At 64.9% G+C, this 21,734-nt stretch overlaps 1 protein-coding gene across 1 annotated transcript in view; it reads left to right on the plus strand.

Moving 5' to 3' along the window:
- Window positions 1-21,534, plus strand: part of LOC120606414 (guanine nucleotide exchange factor VAV2-like) — a 70,506-nt gene extending 48,972 nt beyond the window's left edge. Inside the window, exon 3 of the mRNA XM_039867606.1 lies at window positions 21,383-21,534. Within this exon, the coding sequence (XP_039723540.1) occupies window positions 21,383-21,445 (63 nt within the window). The 3' untranslated portion in view covers window positions 21,446-21,534. The remainder of the gene's footprint in view (window positions 1-21,382) is intronic.
- The last annotated feature ends 200 nt before the right edge of the window (window positions 21,535-21,734 follow it).

Consider the following 21,734-nt stretch of genomic DNA (forward strand, 5'->3'; position numbering starts at 1 on the left):
CTGGGGGTGGGGGGCGCGGGGAGGGGACCTAGGGCCAGGCGCCCCTGGGCAGCGCAGACCTCCCTGGGGTCTGCTGCTGTCTGGGCAGACAGGTTGTCTCTGCTTGCTGGGGCACCAGACAAATGCCAAGCGCTGTGACCGAGTGTCGATGGTCCTCGTCCGGCCTGCGTGCCCCACGCCTTCCTCTGCCTTCGATTGCTCCTGAAGGTTAACGTGGCAGGTGACCCGCCGAGCATCCCTGCACTTGGAAAGCGTCCACTGTCCTCGACGTTTCTATCAGTGTCCCTGACACGTGAACGTGGACGGCTGGGTCCCAGGGGGGAGCTTGGAGTCTCACACCGGCCTTTGGAATGGGCCAACAGTAAGGACGGCCCCAGCTCCGCGCTCGCGCCGGGTCTTCCTAGGGTGGGCTGGTGCGGGGAGTTCAGAGCAAGTCCTTGCCTAGGTGTCTTCACCCGAGGTGTCGGCGGCAGGCCCTGCGCCGGGCCCCAGGGTGCTGCCTGGATCCGGCCCCGCCGCAGCACCCCTCATCCTGGCTCTGTCCTCAGGGACAGGCACTCTGCCGGGAGGTCCCGTGCACTGAGTGTGGCAGGACCGTGGACGTAGCCCGCGTGTCCAGCCCGAGACGCATCTTCTCTTGGCCAGAGCGTCTTCCCCTCTTTCTGACTCCACATGACAGTTTCCTGGTCCTCAGTCGGTCACTTGCCTGTGCCCCGTGCAGTGTCCTGGGTTGCCAGGCCCGCCCCCCTGCACAGTGGCTTTGGCTTGTCCAAGCTTGCTCATGGGCTGGTGGGTGTCCTGAGCTTGGCCAAACGCCCTCTGTTGAAAATCAGACCTCGTCTCTCGCCCGGGCAGCCCTGACTAGCTGGGTTCTTGGGTGGGAGACGGGCAGGGGAGAAAGCAGTGTGGCCGGCCACGGGGACCCTGGTGCTGAAGGCCTGCACCATGAGCAGCTGTCCCCATGCGGGCGGGTGTCCCTCTCGTGCACCTGCTTTCCTATGTGGCTTCTGTGGTGGCGAGTGACAGAGAGGCCGGGGGGTGAAGAGTCACCTGAAGCGCCTCGGGGCCCTGGGCCGGGCCTCGCGACCGCTGGGAGTGACACTGTCTGTCGCTGAGGGGTCAGGAGGAAGCGTAGGCGCTGTGGGCGTGCTCACTCTCGGTCGTGTCGATGGCGTCATGGGTGCATGAAGGTGTCAGAACGGAAGAAGCGGCACACCGTGAATGTGCGCGGCTGACTGTGTCGGTCAGCTCCGTAGCTGTTCAAGATGAACTGCCGTGAACGCTGGGATCTTCAGCTGCACCAGCCACGGCGCGGGCTGTGGCCGCAGGTCTGGCGGCTCCCGGAGCAGACAGGGCATCTCCGTGGGCTGGGGCGGCACTGCCAGGAGCCAGGCTGGGGGGCAGGTCCCCGGGCGCACCTGCTCCGGGAGCGAGGCCAGCTCTTTGTGTTTGCTTTTCTTTATTAAAACATGAACTTCCAGTCACACAGCGAAGGTGCGGGCGTGTTCCTTTCCTTAAACGTCAGGACGGTAGAGAGCAGACTCGTGCCCCGGAGACGCGACCGTGCCAGCCGACTCCCCGCAGCCTGTATTGTTTGCCAGGGGTGTTGACAGTCGGGAGACCAGGACCCTCCCAGCCAGTCTTGTTTCTGGCTCTGTCCCACGCAAGAACTACCGTAAACGCACACACACATGTGCACACACACACATATGCACACACATGCACACGCACACACACGCCTCAGGGCGGCCTCGGTCTCTCCAGGAGTTTTCCCGACTTCCCTAAGTCCTCATTTGTGCTCGTGGATGTGGTCGTTGACACCTCTGGGTGCCACTTCCTTCTCCCACTTTCTTGTGACCCTGGGCAAGTGGCTCACGGGACCTTCGTTCCTCATCTGTAAAGTGGGGTCACTTTGGGTCGAATTAGGGAGTTGACAGCATGGTGCTTCTTTAGTCCTGTGTCTTTGCATGGAAGACCTGAGCACGTAGCCGGTGTCAGTTAGAATGCACTTGGCTGCTTATAACAAAAGAACCCAACACCGCGGTAGCTTAAACGTACAAGAGGCTGTTGCCTCCTCCAGGACATGTGGAGGCTGGCCGTGCGGGGCGGGGCTTCTGGCATCACGGAATCGCCCGGGACCCACGTGCTTCCCTCTTTCTGTTCTGCCTGCTTAGCACCGGCTGCCCTTCTCCAGGCCGTGGTCCAGTGTGGCTGCAGGAGCTCTAGCCATCACGTCTCTATTCCAGGCAGTGGGCAGGTTGGTGGGGGAGGGAGGAGAATAGACTCACTTCAGCACACTTTGCAAAAGTTCCGCCCACCGCTTCTCGTTGGCCAGGTGGCAGTCGCAAGGCCTCACGGGGTTACCGTGGGGCCTGGCTGGCGAGGCGGGAGCTGAGGCCAGCAGCTGTCCCCGCCCCGCAGGCAGCTGGCTTTAGGGGAGAGTGCGTTTGTTCGCTTGTCCCTGTTGGCGTACACAAAGAGTGTGGAGTCGCTGCACGCTCTGGGGTTTAAGAGGACGTTAACAAATACAGCTACAACCTTCAGGTGCCGTTCCGGTGTCCTTCACCTTCTCCGAGGCACCCCCTTCGTCCAGCTGGAGTGTCGGGTCCGCACAGCTCTGGCCCGTCTTGTGACCGATGCCCCCGGCCGGGTTTGTGGCTGTCCTTCCACCTTGCTGTCATTTAGCGAGGACCAGCTTGTGCCAGGCACGACTTTCAGCCCTTGCTGCATGTAGCTCGTCGAGGTGGGCCACAGGGAGGCAGTGTTTCCAGACTTTTCAGAGACACACGTGGCCGTGGACTGGCCAGCAGAATGGTCAGGCGAGGTTGCACCACTTCTTGGCCCCCCTTCCCCCCGCCAGCTCACTGCACAGTTGGCTGGCCGTGTCCCCACCCTTGGTTGTGTCAAGGATGAGAAATAAACTGGACTGTGACTATGGCGGTCAGTCTGCCCGGACCCATTTTGCAGGCGAGCAGATGGAGGCTCAGAGAGGCCGGCTGTTGCCCAGCGGTGGACAGGCTGGGTGTCCATCCTGCTGGTGGGCTGCAGGACGCACACGCAGCCCCGGGAGTGACTCTCAGGCCCAGGGCTCTGAAGAGGCGGCCACACCGCCAGCCCTCCCCCGGGGAGGGCAGACGGGAGAGGTCGCCGAGCCCAGCCTCCGAGTGCTGACTTGTTTCCAGCAGGAGACGATTCGTCAGGATGGTTCCCTAACCATTTTCGTGAAGCGCGTGCTCTGCCCGGACGAGGTGGGCAGGTGTGCCGTTCAGCACGGGTGGCCGAGGGCACCTGGACTGGGGACACACTGCAGGGCGCAGTTCCTTTCTGTGAGCCCGACGTTTGTGCCAGATCACGTCCTTCTTCACTCCCAGGGCCCCCGCCCCCCAGCGGAAGCCGTGAGCCCCGGCCTTGGGATTCCTGAAGGAGGCTTTCTGGCTGCTGGGCTGTGGTGCGCTTGCCTCTGTCACCTTCTTGGTGACTGGGCCCCTTATGTGCGGTGTCCTCGGAGCTGCAGTGGCAAAACCAACACAGACGGGTGGCGGGCGGCTCCCGCCATGAGGTTTGTGGACGATTCTGCCTCAGAGGGACCCAGGACAGGCCAGGGCATCTGTGTGGCCCTCGTCTGTCCCCTTTGGGGCTTCAGAAGCGACTTGAAGCTGCCACCCATCTCTGAGTCTCCCTGGGTTATGAGGTTCAAAGGTTCCAGACTTTTCTGCAGAGGCGTTAGTTTTGTCACACGGTGCTGGTGGCTCCAGGGATCAGCCTTGTCTGTTGTAGTTTTCTGGGGTGGGCGCGCAGAATCGGGAGGCCGCGTTCCCTCTGGGGGAGGTGACGACTTCTGAGGTCCCCTGTCGTCTCTGGCACTGCACTTAGGGGTGGAAGGTCTCCCTGCTCCAGCCACCATGGCGTTTGTCTTTGGTGACGTGCTAGCAAATGCCTCTTTGTGATACCAAGTTAGCAGGGCCCACGTAGGAGATCAGCTGAGGCTTCTGGGGGAAGGTGGGCTCAGCCCCCACCCCACTGCACCGAGGACCGAGGTGGTTGTCAAGGATGTACGTTACAAAATCAAACTGTGACGAGGACAGAAATAAGTTGGGAGGGATGGTGACAATCACACGGGACCGTGCCCAGAGGCTCTCCACGGGTGCTCTGTCCACCCAGGGTTCTGTGAAGCAGGAGACCACGTGAATGGGCCACTGCCCTGGGGGCAGAGCCTGCCTCGCCCTGAGGCCCTGTCAGGGCCTGCACAGCCCCGGGGTGCTGGTCCCTCCGTGGCCCCCCAGTTCCTGGAGCAGCTTGCTTAGCTCTGCCCTCACCATCTTTGAGGTGGGGCTTGTGCCGTGGAAACCGTTTCCAAACCTCTGCCCTGCCGTGACAGCAGGTTTCGGGGTGGCCACGGGACACGGGGACACGGGACACAGAGGGGCGGGAAGGGACTAGCCCTTCATCGTGTCCCCCCTCGGCCTCGGCTTGGTTCGCGGAGCGTGGCTGGTCCCACGTCTGTCACGTGCTTCCTGCCCTCTGCCCTCAGCTCAGCAAGAGGAGCCCACGGAGCCGCAAGGTGCCCTGGGGGACGGGCTGGCTGCGGCGGACCCTGCGGGGTTCCTTGGCTGGTCTCGGGGTGCCAGGGAGAGGGACCCGAGAGGTGAGGGGGCCGTGAGGGTCAGCACACACTGGTGGGGCTCCTCGAGGGCGGACGCAGGGCTCACCAGTCTTGCCCAGGAGCTGGGGTAGGACGATGCCCTGGGGCCGTGCCCCCTGTTCAGAGGGGCTCATTTTCCCGGCTTTTCGCTCTGTGGGGACTGGGCTCCCCCTTCTCCCTGCCCACCTCTGGGGCCCCTGGGGCTCTTGACTGAGTGACCGGCCGGGCTAGCCACGTAGCGACCAGCGGGCAGTGGGCCGTCTCTTTGGCCTCTGCCCTCTCTGCCCTCTGGGAGGGCAGTGAAGGGGGGCTGGCAGGGAGGCGTGGGCCCCCACCCCCAGGTCATGTGTGCCTCTGTGCTCCTCTGAAGTGCCCGAGACTGCCCAGGGGCTGTCATTCTCTGTCGCCTTCAGCCTGGCTCTCTCCAGACTCAGCAGGCTCGGCGTTTATCCACAGGGCTGGCCAGCTGTCCCCAGTGGAGGACGGAATGATTCACGAGGATGGCAGTGGGCTCTGGGCAGTGTCCGCGTCTCCCCAGAGGCCATAAATCAGCGTAGGTTTCTCCCGTTCCTGTAATTGGCTCCCAGGGGCTCCGCACCTGTGGCGAGCTCGCACTCAGTCCCCTGCTCATCCGGTCGGTCTCCCGGCCTCGCCGGGCCCATTGGGTCAAAGAGCCGTCCCCCACCCCACCTCCTGGTCACCAAGGCCAGCCAGGCGAGGCCGGGGGCACCTTCAGTCCTTTGTGTGGGGGACAGGTGCATGGCCAAAATCAGCCCACATTTGGAGAAGTGACTGGGACCGGGCACCAGCCCCCAGGACGGCACACAGTGGGTCTTCAGTTGCCCCGGGGGAGGATGGGGCAGCACGGACTAGGAAGCCGGTTTGGTGGGTTCGTGTTTTGGGTCCCTCAGTGCGTAGAGTGTTAAAATCCTGAGCCGCGTTGTCCCTGTCCCCACCTGTGTGGCGTCTCTGGGGTTACCTTGCAGACTCTGTCCGACGCCATGCCAGCCACGGCCATGAAGCAGCCAGGCACATCCCGTGCGGAGCCAGCGGCCGCCTGCCTTCCTCCTGGAGGGAGCTAAGCATTCTCAGCGACCAAGCTGAGCCGGGCCCTGGCTTTCGCATCCAGGTGGCCTTGAGCCGCAGCCCAGCTGGCTTTCGTGCCCATCCCCGTGTGGCCCCAGCCCCTGCGTCCGCCCCTCGGCCAGCCTCCGCCACGTGCCGGACACCCGTCTTCCTCCATGTCCGCGGCCACCTCCGCGTGTCTCCATCCTGTTCCGATGTCTGATTCGGGCGTGGAGACTCGGGACAGCGTCCACTCGGGACCCCGCTGAGCCGCCCTTCGGCCAGGCCCAGCGTCAGGCAGAGGGGGTCCTCGCAGGCTGGCTTCCGTGACCCCGGGGCCCCCTCGCTGAGTGACCTTGGGAAGTGATCCATCCCATCCCTGCCCGAGTGTGTGTTTATGGACGGTGGTGTGAGTCTTCTCAGAAGGGTGTCTGCTTTCCCTGCCCGCCTCGGCCTCCTGCCCACATTTCCAAAATAAACAGAGGCCTGTTTGTGTTCAGAGGACACCGCACGGCCCCCTGACCGCTCGCCTCCGCCCTGAGCCGGGACGGCCTTGACTGCAGACCGCACGGCCGCGTGGACTCAGCCCGCGGCCACCTGAGCAGACCCCAAGCCGGGCCCTCACGGGGGTCTCAGGGTCCCCCCCACCCTCTGCCCTTCGCGTCCTCAGCACCAGCACCCCTCGCTCCCCTCGCTGCCCTCACTCCCCTCGCTCCCCTGCTCCGCCTCCCTCTCTTACCCGTCGATGTCCCCATCGTGGGTGAGGGCACGAGGGCGGGCAGGGTCCTCACCTGTTCGCAGGGCCGCCCGGCCCCCTCCCAGCACTTTCTTTTGCTGCGGCTCCTGGCCCAAGAGGTGAGGTCCTGGTGAGAGGCGCCTGCGCTGTGTCCGGAATGTCCTCCGTGGACAGCAACACAGAAGCCTTGGTCCGGCCTCTCGGCCACCTCGACCGAGCCCGCGGGCACGCTGACCGCTGGGGAAGCCTGGGCGCGCAGGTCCGGCACGACTCGGCTCCAGACCCCAGGAGGGTGGTGGTGGGCGGGCTTGGGGTGCCCCCTTGGAAGAACCGCCTCCGGTGCTGCCCGGGCCCCTTCATCCCTCCGTTGACCTCCCTCTTCAGACCAGAAACTGCCCCAATGGACGTTAAGAGAGCTGATGATTTTTGTACGTTGGTTATAAAGAGGTCAGTCCTTGCCGGCTGGAGCGGCGAATGGCTGGTGGTGACCGTGGCTGCTGCGACAGGAGATTCTGTGAAGCTGCTGACCGAGCCGGACGCCTCTCCCCTCTGGTCAGAAGCCCAGGCAGCGCCACACTCCCGAGACTCGGGCTCCGCGCAGCCCCTCACGCCGCCGTCCCGTGAGCGGCCGCCTCGTGGGGCAGGTCGCTGCTCGGTTTCTGCGGCCGCAGCCACACGGTCTGAGCATCCGGGACGGAGGCGGGGCCTCCCGCACAGCCGTGGAGCTGCTCGCCCCCCGGAGCGCGGTCTCGGGGCCACGTTGTGCTGCAAGCGAGCACGGAAAGCGGGGTCCTTAGCCAGGCAGCTCGTGCCCGTCTGCTAGTCCTCCCCGTGGGGCCTGGGGGGCAGGGACGGCCAGGCGTCTACTCCAGGTGGGGACGGTTGACCTCGCGCTTTTTCCACTCTTGGCTTTTTCCCTCTGCTTTTCTCGAAGGGGAGGGACCTGGTGAGGAGCGGGGAGGGCGCGGTGTGTCGCACAAATATTTCTAATTCTTGAGCCCCAACGGCCAGTGAGCCGTGGGTGCCATCCTCATTACAGATGGGGACCGAGGCGGGGACCGCTCCGTTGGTTTCGAGGGGCTGGGTTCAAGGCCAGGTCCTCCCAACGCCACGGCAGGAACCGTCGCCCAGGCTCCTGGCTTTGGCTCACACCCCGGAGTCACCCCTAAAACCTCAGCCCGTAGCAGGGCCTTGAGCACCTGGGACACGCCAGGCTGGCACCTGCCTCATGTGCCCGCGCCTGCTGCGGCCCTCGCCGGTCGCTCTGCACGCGGATGCCGCTAATTAGCCCTCGCTCGTCCCCCCGGGGTCTGCAGCTCCTTCCACTGCTGACGAGTTTGTGGGGTCGCGTGTGACTCACGGGAGAGACTAGCATCGCAGCCCAGCACGGACAGCGGAGCGTCAGCACGTGGTCCGGTTTAACAGGACAGAGGAGAGTCTTCTCAGCGAAGTGTCTCGCAGACAGACGTCTGTGCATTAGCGCCCGGGGTGGTTCTAGGCGCCACCCCCAGCCCCTTTGGTGCTCGGCACACCCGCCACGGTGGGGGCTGTAATTTTAACTTCTCGTTGGAGGAACCGAGGCCGGAGATGGGCGGACTTGTCCAGGGCCACAGGCATCGTTCCAGACTTTCCGGCCCCTCGTCTGTGGCCTTGACCCTGTGGGCCTCCACTTCCCAAACCAAGGGCGACAGAGACGGCGATGGCTGAGTCTCCCTTCGGCTCAGGGTCCCTCCACCCGCTGTCCTGCTTCCGGCCGCCTCATCCCGGGCGTCCTGTTCCTGACCGCCCTCCCCCCAACCCGGTCCCCGACCCCTGCCTGGTCCCCGTCAGGGACACGTTTAGATGGACACTCCTTTTAAGCGCCGATGATGTGTCTTCTTCCTGAGTGTGTAACCACCTCGACGCTTTTGTCTGTGCAGAGCGGGAAATTAAATTGTGCGTGAGAGCAGTTACCCCCGCTAACGGGGGGTCTGGAAATGAGACGTTCAGTAGCTTGAAGCCAGCGGCTGGGACGATGCCCTTGAAATAAACCAGTCATCGCGGGCGCGTGGGACCGACTGGGGTAGAATCCGGGTGTGTCTGCTTTGCCGCTCGGTGGACGTCGGTGTCATCTCGCCGTCGCAAGGCTGGGAACGGAGACTGAGTGCCGGAGAAGCCCGCCGTGAGCTCCCGGACGGGCGGACGGACGGACAGACACGGTGGTTTCTGTGGACACTGCCTGTGGGCCGCCAGGCCCTGCCGGGAAGGGGCCGGCGCGTGCCCGGCCTTCGCCCGGGGAGACTCCGTGCCGCAGGCGCTCGTGGCCGTGCGACACGCACGTGGCGCCGAGTCGCCCGCCCGCCGTGAGAAGCGCGTGCGTCGTGCGGCCTCCACCGTGTCCATCGAGGAAACGCCGCTGGGCAGCGGTCACAGCGGGAAAATGGGTTTCACTCAGGACCGTTGAACGAGGGGACGAGGCCTCGGGTGGATCAGGGCTCAGCTGTAAATGCGCAGGGGCGAGTGGGGTGCGTAGCCCAGCAGTGGGGTGGGGGCTGGGAGAGGGGCTTCTGGCCAAATGGACCCAGCAGGAGGCCTGCAGCAGCTGGGCTGGGAGGGGGCTGGGGCTGGGGAACCTAACCAGACATCGGGGGTCCCCCTGGGACCCGGTGGCACGCCCGTCCTGCCTCGGGTGAGAGCCTGACGCGCAGGGTGGTGGGCGGCACAGGCTGACCTGAGCCAGGTCTGACCGTCTGCCTCCGGGACTGGGCCCCCAGCACCTAACTTCGGAGCATCTCCCGCACTGGCTGGGTTTCCCCTCAGTGCCCCCAGGGTGGTGCCCGAGGAGAAGCTGCCCTACTGTGCTCCAGTGTCTCCAGCCCTCGTCCCTCAGGACTGGTGGTGGGAGGCCGGGGAGGCATCTGCCTTCCCCTCCAGCCTGCGTCCTGGGGCCTGTCCTGGGTGGGGAGCTGGGGTCCCGAGGTGCTCGAATGCCCTGGAGAAGCAGAGGAAGCAGGGGGCTCTGTCACCCCCACACCAGCGTGACCTCGGGCAGGCGCCTGCCTCCCAGCCCAGCCTCCTCCGTTCATTCACCTCGCAGCCGGGGCTCGGCTCATGGGCACGTCAGGGAGGCTGAGAGTGAGCCGGCCGGCTGCGATGACCCGTCTCAGTGCTCTAGTCACGGTGGCCCACGCCTGCCGTCCGGACGGTCTCTTGGTGGCCTCCAGAAGGGAGAGTGGACTCCGGTGGCCCCGGCATGTGTGTGGGGCATGCGTGTATGTGAGGGGCTGCCAGCGGGGTCCGGTGGGCAGGGGCTGTTGGCTGGCAGTTGCTGTTTTTCAAGTGGTGGGTCCACAGGACCCGGAGAGTCCTAGGCCCAGCTGTCCCCATCTCTGAAAGCCTGGCTTCCTCCCGGCCCTGCTCCCTGGGAACGGTGGGGGGCTGGGCTCTGAGCAGCTGAGACCCGCTTTGTTCCCCACTCAGGGGGGCTGGTGGAGACCTCACCATCCCCCGCCTGACACCATCCCTGGGGTGTGGTATTTATGCTTCTGGACAATTAGTTTCTGCAGGGTGTCCCGGAGATCTCCATGGGGGTGACAGGTCTCTTCCCACAGAATGGGCCTGGCAGATGGCCCCCGCCCTGCCCCCACGCCAGAGGAGGGCTCTCAGGCACAGGGCCTTGCCATCCTGGGGCCATGCCAGGCACCTGCCCCCAGGGAGCCCACCCCCAGGAAGAACCCCCACCGCTGCAGAGACAAAGACTGGGGCCCCCCAGATCTCCCCAACTCCCCGACCTGCGTTTGGAAAATGACCACACCACCGAGTCGCCCTGCCCCAGCCAGGTAGCTTAGTGGTTCCAGAACATTCCCGGGGAGCAGGCGTTCGTGCTGGCTGACGCAGCTGCCCTCTGAAACTGGACGCCTGAGCCTCTGAGGTGCAGCCACCAGGGAGCTCTAGCTGCGTGTTCCGTGGGGCGTGTTCCGGGGCTCGTGGTCCAAGGTCCGTGGTCCAGGGGTGTGATCTGGCAGAGGATTAACCTCAGCGGGGTCGGTAAGCGCCTCGAGCAGAGCAGGCTCCTCCTTGCTCTCCTGGGGTCTGTCTGGTGTCCCCATCTGCAGCAGAAGGGATTTGCGCCCCCCAGACCTGGGCTTAGGCCTGGCCGGGGTGAGGATCTGTGCTGTGGAGTCTGCCCGTCAGACAGGTGCCGCAGTTGCCCAGGAGGGGGTGGTAGAAGGGGGCGCCCTTCCCTGTGGGCTGCTTTAGCCGTCTGGACTTGGGTAAAGGGCCGGGGCCGGCCCCTCAGGCCGGTGAGGAGGGATGCCGGTGGGGTGAGCCGTGACTGTCGATCACGCTGCTGATGGCAGCTCTGTTGTTTTTGAAGAACTGGTAATTACGTGGGACGTGTGTGGTGTGGCCTGGAGTGAGACCCCCTGTGTCCGGCAGGAATGACCCTCATCGTGACAGAAGCTTTGCTGTGGTCTCCTTTGGTGCCCCACCCTGGGTGGCGAAGGCCCCGTGTCCCTGGGCAGAGCAGGCGCTGGCTCCCATTCGTGACTCGGGCCCACCCGGGGCTGGCCCTGCACCTCTGGGGGGCCTGCGTGCAGCGCCCGATGCTGTCCCCCTTCCCCCCACGTCGGGAGGAGTGATTAAGGGTCAAATGGACGTCCACCTGCCTGGTTCCCGCCGGGCGTACCTGGGGCCTGTGTCGTGGGCTTTGCCGCATCGCTGGGCTGCGGGGTGGGTGCGTGTCGGCAGCTCAGTGTGGCCGCTGGTGGGGTGAGGGCGTGCTCGGGGGAGGCACCCTGCTGGGGGGGCCAGGGCGGCGGCGAGCAGACGGGCCACACGTAACAGGTGACCGGGCGGTGGGGACAGTCTAGCCGTTGGTCCTGTAATTTTCGCGGCTGCTGCAGGCCGTTCTCACGTAGGTCGGAGCCTGCTGCCGGCGGTGCCTGATCTGGCCTGAGCCTCGCCCCCTCCCTCCCGCGGGACGTCAGCCGGGGTGCCCCCTGGGCGCGGCTGGGGCATGCCGACATAGGAATGCACACGCGGCCTGAGTTCAGCCCTGTGCCAAGAGCCCGGGCCAGGGGCCGGCCCCGCGGGACCTGCTGGGCCAGGTGGCCGGGAGAGAACCCCGCAGCGGGGCCGGGGGCTCCGAAGGCTCCCCAGGGGCGCCGCGGCCAGGAGCGAGGGGCGGGCGCCCGGTGATCTAGCGGGGAGAGAGTCGCGGCCCCAGGGTGCTGCTCGTGCCTGCTCTGAGTGACCAGGTCCCTGCGTCCTGGCTTCAGAGATCGGGAGCGTGGTGAGAGATTTTTGCCGTGGCGTAAAATACAACTTTTGTTCCCCTTCCCATTAAAAAGGGGGTTGATCAGAGAGGGCAGTGAAGCGGCTCTGAAACCTCCCCCTTAGCAGGCCAGGGCTCTGAGGGGCCAGAGGGCCTGGAGCCTGGAGCGGATGGGCCTGGGACACTGCGGGAGGGACCGTGGGGGAAGCTCCGACAGGAGGCGGGGCTGTTCTTCTAGATTCTTCCTCTTGAAGGACACTTGGCAGTAAACAGACCGTCCAGGTTCTCAGCCCTCTCTGCGGCTGAGCGCAGTGACCACTCTGACCCGCCGTTTCCTTATCTGACGAGGGGAACAGTGACACGATCTTGGGTGGTCGAGGGTTCGGCGAGGCAGTGCGGTAGCTTCTGAGCCCAGTGCCAGGCTCGCGGTCAGGCCCCGGGCTCGCCGAGGTCAGGGTTCAGGCTCATCTGAGCTTTGGCTCATTCGAGGCGGTTCCGGGCAGTCTGGTGCTCTGGGCGCTCCTCAGGGCCGTGACCCAGGGGGATGGCCAGTCTGCGGGAGATGGTTGTGAGCGCCCAGGGCTGTGGGTCCCTGCCCTTGGGCTGTGGCTTGCTGCTCTCTGGAGGACTGCCCCGCCTCAGTACTATTCTAGGTACCCCGAGGACAGGGCGGGGAAAAGCAGAATTCGTTCCTCGTTCCTTGTTTCTGGCAGCCTTTTAATGTCTGAGGCGGAGACATCTCGCTCCTCAGCTAGGGCTGGGGTCAGACAGACCACGTCCAGCCCTGCAGCTGCCTCTTCTAGCTGCGTTCCTGGCAAGTGAGGTCACCTGTCGGGCCTTCGTTTCTTCACCTGGGAAGTGGGGACGATGGTCCTGACCCCATAGGTTTGTGGTGGGGACAGACCGTCCCTCTGAGGCAGGAGTCAGTGTGCCTGGCAGAGGCAGGTGTGGGCTGCGGGGGCGGGCCCTGTAGACACCTGGTTCAGGTCCCGCTACAAGGAAGAGGGAGGGGAAAAGTGGTCAGGGCCTTTCGGAGAGGCGAGGGCCCCAGGTGCCTGGGCTTGGCCCAGACCCGCCCCGTGCCATCTGTAATGCTGAGCTGGCATGCTAGCCCGGGCGGGCACCAAGGGTCTGCTTTCGCGAATCGTGTACCTTCGGGCTGTGACTCACGCAGCCGGGCTGTGTCTGGTTAGTGGCTTGTCTCAGATCGAAGGGGAGACGTGTGGCAGCTCGTCTGCAGCCTGGGGCTGAGTGTCTCCTGCAGTTTGCCACACCTTGTCCCACCTTTCACCTACCGATGGGGGACTTGTCTCCCCTCCTGCAGCCTCAGCAGGCAGCACAGACGCGTGGCAGCTGTGCGTGATACCGGGCATTCACAGACGGTGAGTGGCCTAGGGCCGGCCCGCCCGGCCAGCTCCCCAGAGCCACCGTGGTGGTCGCGTGGCCTCTGTGGAGCCGCAGGGCCCACTTAGCTGCCCTGTTCTTCATGCCTGGAGGGTGAAGTTTGTGGTCCAGCCTGTCACCATCAGCCTCAGGGTTAGGGTTAGGGTTAGGGTTAGGGTTAGGCCAGGGTTAGGGTCAGGGTTAGGGTTAGGGTTAGGGCGGGTGCAGGGGTTCTTGTTCCGTGCCAGCTCTTCTGGTAGGAGAGGCTGCTCGGAGCGCTGGGTGGAGACAGCTTGAGCAGCCGCGTCTGGCTTTCGCAGGAAGGAGCATTGCGATCGGCTCGTGCCGCCTGCCAGGGGCTCGGCAGTGCCCGGGGCCGTCTGTGCCGTGCATTTGCCGTCTCTGATGTAATGTCGTCCCTTTACTCCTCAGGTAGGGACCCCGAGGCTCAGAGAGATGTGATGGTCAGCATCAGGTTTAGGACCTGAAGCCTCCGCATCGCGTCCCGGTTTGTGTCTGTCTGCTGTGTTTCTTGGCATCTCACGTTAATCCCAGTGGCTTCTGTAACCGCCCAGCACAGCAGAGGCACTGGGTACTGGGTACCGGGTCCAGTTGGGGTTCGGCACCCTTCTATCCACCCACCTCGTCTGCCTCCCTGCATGGGCCACGGACCATGTAGTGAGGAGGCCTCGGGGACCCCACGGGTAGAGGGGCTCCCCAGAGAGACCGCTGCAGACACTCTGTGAGCGCCTGACTCCTCGATTCCATGAGGACGCCGGGGCTCGGCCTCTGCCTTCCAGCCCCTTCTCTCTTGGCTCCCAGGCTATGCCGAGGGGTGTGGCCCTGGGGTTGGCTGGCTCCCTTGCCCTCTGCCTGGAGGTGTCGAGGCCCGGGCCGGCCGGCCGCAGTGCGGAGGGCTGGTGCCGGGGTGGTGGCCTCCGCTCGGTCCTCCGCCTCCAGCTTGCCCACGCCACGCCAGGAGGAGGGCAGTGGAATTTCAGCCCCCACCCGACACAGCCCAGCCTCGGCGCACGCGGGGAGGAACGGGGCCTGGCCCCTGCCCGCTTCCTGTCGCCCCTCATGGGCTCGGTGTAGCAGGCGGCTGGGTTTCGGAGGCCTTGAGCCATCTGCAGCCTGTGTTCCCATGGCCCCCGGTCCTGGGCTCTGTCTGGTTTGCTGGCGTGATGTCTCTGGGGGCCTCCGGTTGGCCCCCACCGTGAGGGGCTCACCCGGCCCTTCGAGTCTGCCCCGGGACCCCTGGATGTGATCAGAGCCAGGGACCTCCAGCCTGAGCCCCAGCCTTTCATTCCCGGTGGGAAAGTGGGGCCTAAGGGGCGGGGCAGACCCGAGAGGATGGCTGGAGTGGGCAGCAGAGCCAGGGCCCAGCGGCTTTTGTTCTGAGCACCCGCCTTGGGTAGGGAGGGGCCAGGGCTGTCTCTCGGCCCTGGAGGTGCCTGGGATGGACGCTCAAGGTCCTTGCTTTTGAGTAGCCCCCTACGTGGTTAGGAGCTGGGCTCGGGGTGGTCCCCTCCGCTCGCTGCGAGACCTCCATCCTGTCAGTTACTCTCTGAGCTACGGTTTTCTCAGTTGCAAAAACGCTTCTCCCGAGGTGGACGGACCTGCAGACGGACGGGCCTGTTGGCACAGGGAGTCGGGCGTGTTAGGTGCTCGGGCTCCGCTGCAGGAAGTGCGCTGTGGGCAGAGGCTGCTGTCAGGGGTGCATCGTCCCTCCCTCCTTCATCAGGAGGGACTGGAACACAGAGATCCTTCTGTGTAGGCACCATCCGTCCATCCACCCATCCACCCATCCATCCGTCCACCCACCACCCACCCATCATCCGGCCCGCACTCCACCACCACCCATCATCCATCCACTATTCAGTCTATCACCTTACCATCTACACACTCCACCATCCACCCACCATCCACATAACGACGTCAGCACCGACAGAGCGCCGAGCGTGATGTTCCGGGCTGCTGGTCCCAAGGCTCGGGGCGGTGGTCTCTGCCCCTTGTATCTGAGGGTCTCGACCCAGACCGCTGAGACCGCAGCGGCACAGCTGGGTTTGGGGGTTCAGTGCGGGTGGCATGGAGAGCTCAGGGGCGCAGGAAGGAGGCGTGGGCCGGGCCGGGTCAGCCACGGGCCTCTCTTTTCTCGTCCTGTACTTTGCTTTTCTCGTAAACGGCTTTTGGGCGCGATGCTCTTTCTAAGGATGACCAGATCCTCCTTCTCTGCACTTAGCTCCGCAGTCGCTGCCTGTCACCTGGCTCCAGCTGGGCATTTTTCATCGAGCCGCTCAGCTAGCTGACCTGGGGCCCGGGGCCCGGTTCACACCGTCTGCTCACATCCAGCCTGACGAGATGCAGTGGCCGAGAAGTGGCCCTGGTTTCCGCTTGCCTCCTCGCGGTGGCGTGGCAGGGCTTGAGCACGGAGCCGTGGCCACACGTGTTTGGTCATCAGCCCCTCCTCGCCGGCCGCTCGTCATCCTGGAGGCAGCAGCGTCAAGTGTTTCCTGACCTCGCTCTCGATGTGAAAACAGGAAACGCGGGAGGGCAAGGCCGGCCGAGCGGGAGAAAACAGTTTGCCACGATTTGCTTGTAAACACGCAGCGGAGCGGCTGCGGGCCCCCCGGGCAGAGAGGCGGGTTTCCGGGCCACGTGTTTAAACGAGGTCGATAACCTCGCCGTTTGGCTCCACCGGGCTGCGTGCGTCTCCGTTGCTTGGTGACGGCCGATGGGGATGGTCCGCGGGCGTGGGCCCGGTCCGCGAGGGTCCTGCTGGTCCATTCCTGACCACGCGGGAGAGTCGGGGCCGGGAAGCCGCGCGGCGCGGCCTCCGCGCGCGAGCGGGGTTGGCAGGAGCGGCGCGTCACCTGCCGCCGCTCACCTCGTGGCCCGTGTCCAGCCGTGTTGTTCTCTGTCATTTCTGCCCGTGCTTAGGTCCGCGTTCCTTCCGCGTCCAGTGGAAGAACGGGGAGCCGTGTGACCACGGCAGCGTTGCTATGACGGTAGGTCTGAGCTGCGACAGCTTACACGGGGCACGATGGAACCTTCCAGGAGGTTCCAGGCGGGCAGAGCGTGTGTGTGTGTGCGCGCGTGTGCGTGCATGTCTGTTTGCATGTGTGTGTGCGCATGCGTGTTTGCATGTGTGTGTGTGTGTGGCCTCTGCTCCACGCAGCTCTTCAGAGACGGCGGATGACTGCTTGGCCACCACGAGGCTTTTGAGGGCACCCCAGGGGCGGGGAGGGCTCATGAGCCAGGCCTGCGAGGGACCACCGGATGTTTGCCCCCGGCCATGGCGTGGATGTCAGTAGCTGTGAGAGAGGCTGGAAAATGCGGTCTAGCTGGGCTTGGAAGGCAGGTGCGGGTTCTGGGCCAGCCGCAGGCTCCTGCGCGGCGTGTGGGGCAGCAGACAGGACCACAGGCGTGGGTCACGCAGACCTGGGCTCATTTCCTAACGTGGCCATTTATTGGCAGGCGACCTGGGGCAAGGTCCTTTTTCTCTCTAGTCCCCAGGGTCAAACGGAGAGTTGGGGGCAGGAACAGCACACACAGGAGTGACGATTTCGTCGTGCTAATCTCGGAGTGTAGCACATAGGACGCGCTCAGCAGGTGGTCGCTCACGCTCTGGTAATGGCGGAGTGGGGGTTGAGAGGCAGGTTCTCACTGGAACCTTTGCTGCTGGTCCTGTTTGTATATCTGTCTATCTACTCATCTGTCCAGCCATCCGTCCGTCCACTCACCATCCACCATCCCTCCACCCATCCATCCATCCATCCATCCATCCATCAACTATCCACTATCCACCCGCCATCCACCATCCACCATCCACACATCCACCATCGTCGACATTTGCCAAGTGCCATCCGCATTCGAAGGCACAGCTTCCATGCTCGTGCATTTTCTCCTTCATTTCACGAGAGGGAGGGTCCTTTGGGCGTCACTGTGGCATCTGCCTCTGTGCACTCCGGGTTGGGGGTGGGGGTGGTGCCTTAGGGTGCGTCTGCGGTGGCCGTGGCGTGCTGTGAGTGACTGACCCTCTGTTGCCACCACAGGCCCAGAGTCAGGTCCCCGCGGTTTGAGTGACGTCGTACAGACGGGAGGATTTGGGCGGGGCTGCCCCTCGTGGGGGGTGACATCAGCGGACTGATTTCTTTTGGGTACCGTTCCCCTGCGATAGGGGTGCGTCCCGTGGACACAGTCGAGGAAGAAGGAGTCACACTGCCCCCCGCTCACGCTCACTGCAAGGGGCTTGTGTTTTTAAAAATTAGGCCCTGTCTTCCACTGTGACATTTACGAGCACGTGTCGTTTCAAAGTCTTTCCCGCGACAGCAGCTCACACGGCGGCTCGGACCCCGTCGCTCACCCCGCTCCGTTCCATTCCTCTGCGTCTCCCTCGCCGGCTGCTGCCAAATTCTCGAGCATCCGTAATTGCCACAGTGAACACGTCCAACTAAATTAGCCCAGAGCGGGAGTTCGGGGACATCTGTGATACCACCTCCTAGGGATACAGGCTGCCCGAGTGCCCCCAGGACCCCGAGCAGCACGTGGCCGGGAGCTGCCTCCTGGGGCACCGTCCAGCCGGTAACCGGACGGGCTGCTCCTCAGCCTTGCCTGGCTGCGCTGGGCCCTTTGAGTAGAATAGTCCCATGGGCACCTCCTCACGTGTTCGCAGCCGGCGTCCAGGCCCCTGGAGCCTGGTCTTGAGTCCTGGGACAGTAGACGCCACAAGGCCACGGCTTCCGGGCTGGACCCCCGAGCTCCACGCGGCCTGCAGCTGCCGCTCGTGGTGGGGATGCCGCAGCAGGAGGGCTGCAGCTCCGTCGTCACTGCCCCGCTGTCCTGGGAGGCCGAGCCTGAGCAGCAAAACCTCGCGACCAGAGTTTGTGAGGGGTGAGAACGGGCAGACCGTGGCAGGTGGGCATGTCAGGGCAGCGGGGACTCGCTCCTTCCGGCCAGGGGCGGGGGCTTGCCCCGGAGGATGTTCCTGTGGCCGCACCGGCCAGGTCACCCTAGCCACTCTGGGACACGTCCTGCCCGCCGCCTCCCTGCCTCTCTGTGCCTGGGCAGGATCAGGAGCCAGAGTTTCAAGCCTGGCACGGGGTGCTACCCTGGCTCAGGGGCCCGCGGGGGCCGGCCACACGAGCGTCATCAGCCTGTCGCTTGTCAGAGGAGGCAGCGCAACCCCAGTGGCCGGGTCCTGGGAGCCCGTTCCGGAGCCCTCAGCTCAGCCCTGGACCTGCCCCCTCGCTTCCCGGGGTGCGGGCCACGTGGCCGGACTCTGCACTTCGCACTTCCTCAGTGGCACCGGGGATGGACAGCGCCTGGACCGAGGCTGCGGCGTGGCCTGTCTGACTCAAGCCCTGAGCCTCACCTGGCCGCGCGTCCGAGCCCCGTTGGGCCTAAAAGTAAATGCAGGTTCCCGGGCTCCATTGCATCCCATGCAGAGCCCCCAGGGTGGGCCTGGGGGTCTGCATTCTACAGCTTCTCCTGTGCACGTGAGGAAGCCGATTGGCCGCTGGCGTCCGATAATCCAGACCAGGCGGAGAGCCCGGGGCAGAGTAGGGGCGGGGCCCAGACTGCTGTCCCTGCCCAGACCCCAGGCCTCGACCCCCCCCTCCCCGTCCTCCGGGCTGTGACATCCACCCCTGTTCCTTCACCACACAGGAAAGGAGCTGGCAGTGTCCAGCATGACGGCGAGGCAGGGGCTGGACAGGGGAACAGGCAGGGCGGGCTGGACCGGTGGGGAGGGGGGAGCTGGGCGGGGCTGGACGGGGGGTGAGGGCACGGGGGACGGATGGGCGGGGCTGGACGGGAGAGGGGGGGAGGGTGGGGGGGCTGGACGGGGTGGGGGTACGGGGGTGGGTGAGGGTGGACAGGCGGGGGCTGGACGGACAACGCAAGGCCGGTGCAGCTGTGGGGAGCGGGCCACGCGTGCTGCTCCCCCAGGGGGCCGGTCCTCTCGGGCACAGGCCTTTCTCCTCGCGTGCGTCCCCTCCGCACCCCTGCACTCGGGCTCCTGTGCTGGCCGGGGCGGGGGCTCCGTGGGCCCGGGTGGGAGCGGCAGGCGCGTCGCTGGGCGCAGAGGCCTGAGCCGGGTGCGGGGGGGCGGGGCAGGGACGGGAAGGGGGAGCAGGTGTGTGCGACTTCATTTCCTCCGTTAACTGGGACGCAGATGAGACGTGGGGATAAAAGTTGAGAAAATGTCATCCTTTGACATTTGCGTTTTCAGCAGGGTTGGCAGGGTTGGGAGGGGGCTTCGATCATCTCCGAGCGAGGCCTGTGGGGACGCGTGCCCCTCCGTGGGGCGTGGGGCGTGGGGCGTGGGGTTTCGCTCCGCTGCAGGGAGACGCGCTGTGCTGCCTGTCCTTTCCCTAGGGACCACTGCCGCCCCGCAGCTCACCCCAGGGCTGCCTCAGGGGTTCCGTGTCTACCCCCGGCAGTCCCTGCTCTGTCCCCGGTACCTGGAGTGGGGTTCCCCATGGTTCCCGCAGCTGCCAGCCAGGAAGCACGCAGCCTCGGTGGCGTGAGGGCCGGCCGCCTCTAGCAGAGCTGGCCCCGTCTAACCCCGTTTGAGATGCTGCCCTGTCTGGTGACAGGGACCCGGACCTGAGCCCTTCACAAACCACTGGTGTCCGATGCCAGCCTGGGGCACAGCCGCCGTGCACTCGGGGCTGAGGCTGCCGTGATCATAGCAGCTGGACGAGCCGTCCTGTGTGCTGGGACCCCGGGCACACGGGCTCGCCGGGGACCGTCTCCCCGCATTGGCTCCGCCGTCTGCGAAGCTCCTGCACGAAGCTCCGCCTCGGTGCCTACTCAGGGCGGGAAACAGGTTTCGTCTCCTGGGCGACGCTGACCGACCGCTTGTGCCCTGGGCGGACTCCGACAGAAGGTTCGCAGCCTGTGTCCGGCCGGTCGGGGATGAGAGTGTCTGCCACGTAGAGGGGTGGCTTGTGTGCCCTATAGTTGCCAAACCCTTCCAGCGCTCACGTTTCTAGCTTCTGCCAAATAGCGGGAAGGACACACAGCCGTAAGGCTTTTACGTTTGTCTTCCGTAAATACTTAGAGCTCTCAAAAGCCATGAACAACAGCCGAGGCCCCTAATGGCACATAAGCCTGGGAGCCCGGCCGGAGTCGAGTCTGGTCTGAGGAATCACGGGGAGCCCTGTCATCTTCGGGCTCACAGTGTCCTGAGGCCCAGCCCCTGAAGTGTAAGCACCCACTGGATGGCAGCACGTAGCCCACGGCTCGTTGGCCGAACGTGCCATCGTGCCAAGCCGAGAAAGGGCCCTACTGCATGGTTTGGGTCTTTACCCCAGTCTCTTTAAAAATGGCTACTAGGAGGAGAACAGCCTAAGAGGAAGTGTGAGGAATGTCTCAGCTGGGGGGCTTCGGGGAAGCGACGTGGCCTCAGCGTGTCTGTCTCCCAAATACGCATGGCAGGACTGGCCTCGGGGGGGTGTGAGGGCGCCCCAGGGCGAGGCACGGGGAAGGCCATCAGGCCGCGTTCCTGGGGCAGCCAGCACCCTGCAGGGGGTGTCTGTGAATTTAGCAAGTGGCCATCATAGATCTTTCCTCAGATGCACGCACACACACACACGCACACTTGCATGACACACAAGCTTGCACACTCAAGCACACAGTGGTGCGCACGCGCTCACACACACACAGATGAGCTCACGCATGCTCGCACAAGCCCCACAGTCGAGGCCTGCACCTGCCTCCTCGGCGCGTGGCGTCTGGCATGCCCCGTGCCCTGCGCATCTTGTGACGAGTCGCGGGCAGTCTCGTCGTGTTTGCGAGTGTCACACACTCTGCTCGGGGTCAGCCGCTTCCCACGCCCGGCCTCAGCGCCCCCATCGTCTGCGGCGCCTCGTGCCCGCTTGCTGCCTGTAGTTTTGAGGGCGTGCGGGATAACCGTGCTGGGGTGTAGAGGCTGGGACCCGGGCGGGTCCTGTGTCTGGAGGAGGCCGGACGGGACAGGGGGCCGGAGCGGGCGGCAGAGGATGCAGCGGCTGCTGCTCACCGCTGGGCATCTCAGACCTTCCTGTTGGCAAGTGTTGGGCGGGGCCGCAGCTGGGACCGCTTGCCCCAGCAGCCTCTGCAAAAGCGCCAGAGCGCCGAAGTGACACATTTCACGCAGCACACGAAATACGAAGTAGGAGCCTGGCCCGGGAAATGTGCGGCTGCGGCTTTTTGCCCCCAAGGTGAAACGCGCTCCGTGAACAGCTCTCTGCCTCGACGAAACACTTTGTTGGTCTTCCCGGAATCACAGAAGCGTCTCTGTTGTCTCCTGCAGGTCATCTCTGCGGTGTCCAGACTGTCCCTGCACAATGTGGCCCAGAACAAAGGGATCAGGTAAGCAGGCGCTCCGGGCCCCATCTGCCCCCGCGCCCGGTCACAGCCAGCGGCTCTCAGCGGATAGCCTCCACCGGAGTCTTCGTCGTGGGTGTTCAGTGTGTGGCCGAGTCGCCTGTCGGTGGCGGCTGGGCGCGGGGGGAGGGGGCGTGGGAGGGTGGACGGGAGAGCCTGGCGGTTCACAGCGAGGAAATCTCGCAGGGCTGTGACCGATGGCTGCGAAGTCCCTTTCGGTTTAGGTGACCAGATCAGCAGATCGGTCCTTCCACAGATCCTCGCCCACTAAGTGCACC

This window comes from Pteropus medius, unplaced genomic scaffold (genome assembly GCF_902729225.1).
Source record: "Pteropus medius unplaced genomic scaffold, Ma_sr-lr_union100, whole genome shotgun sequence".
Lineage (NCBI taxonomy): Eukaryota > Metazoa > Chordata > Mammalia > Chiroptera > Pteropodidae > Pteropus > Pteropus medius.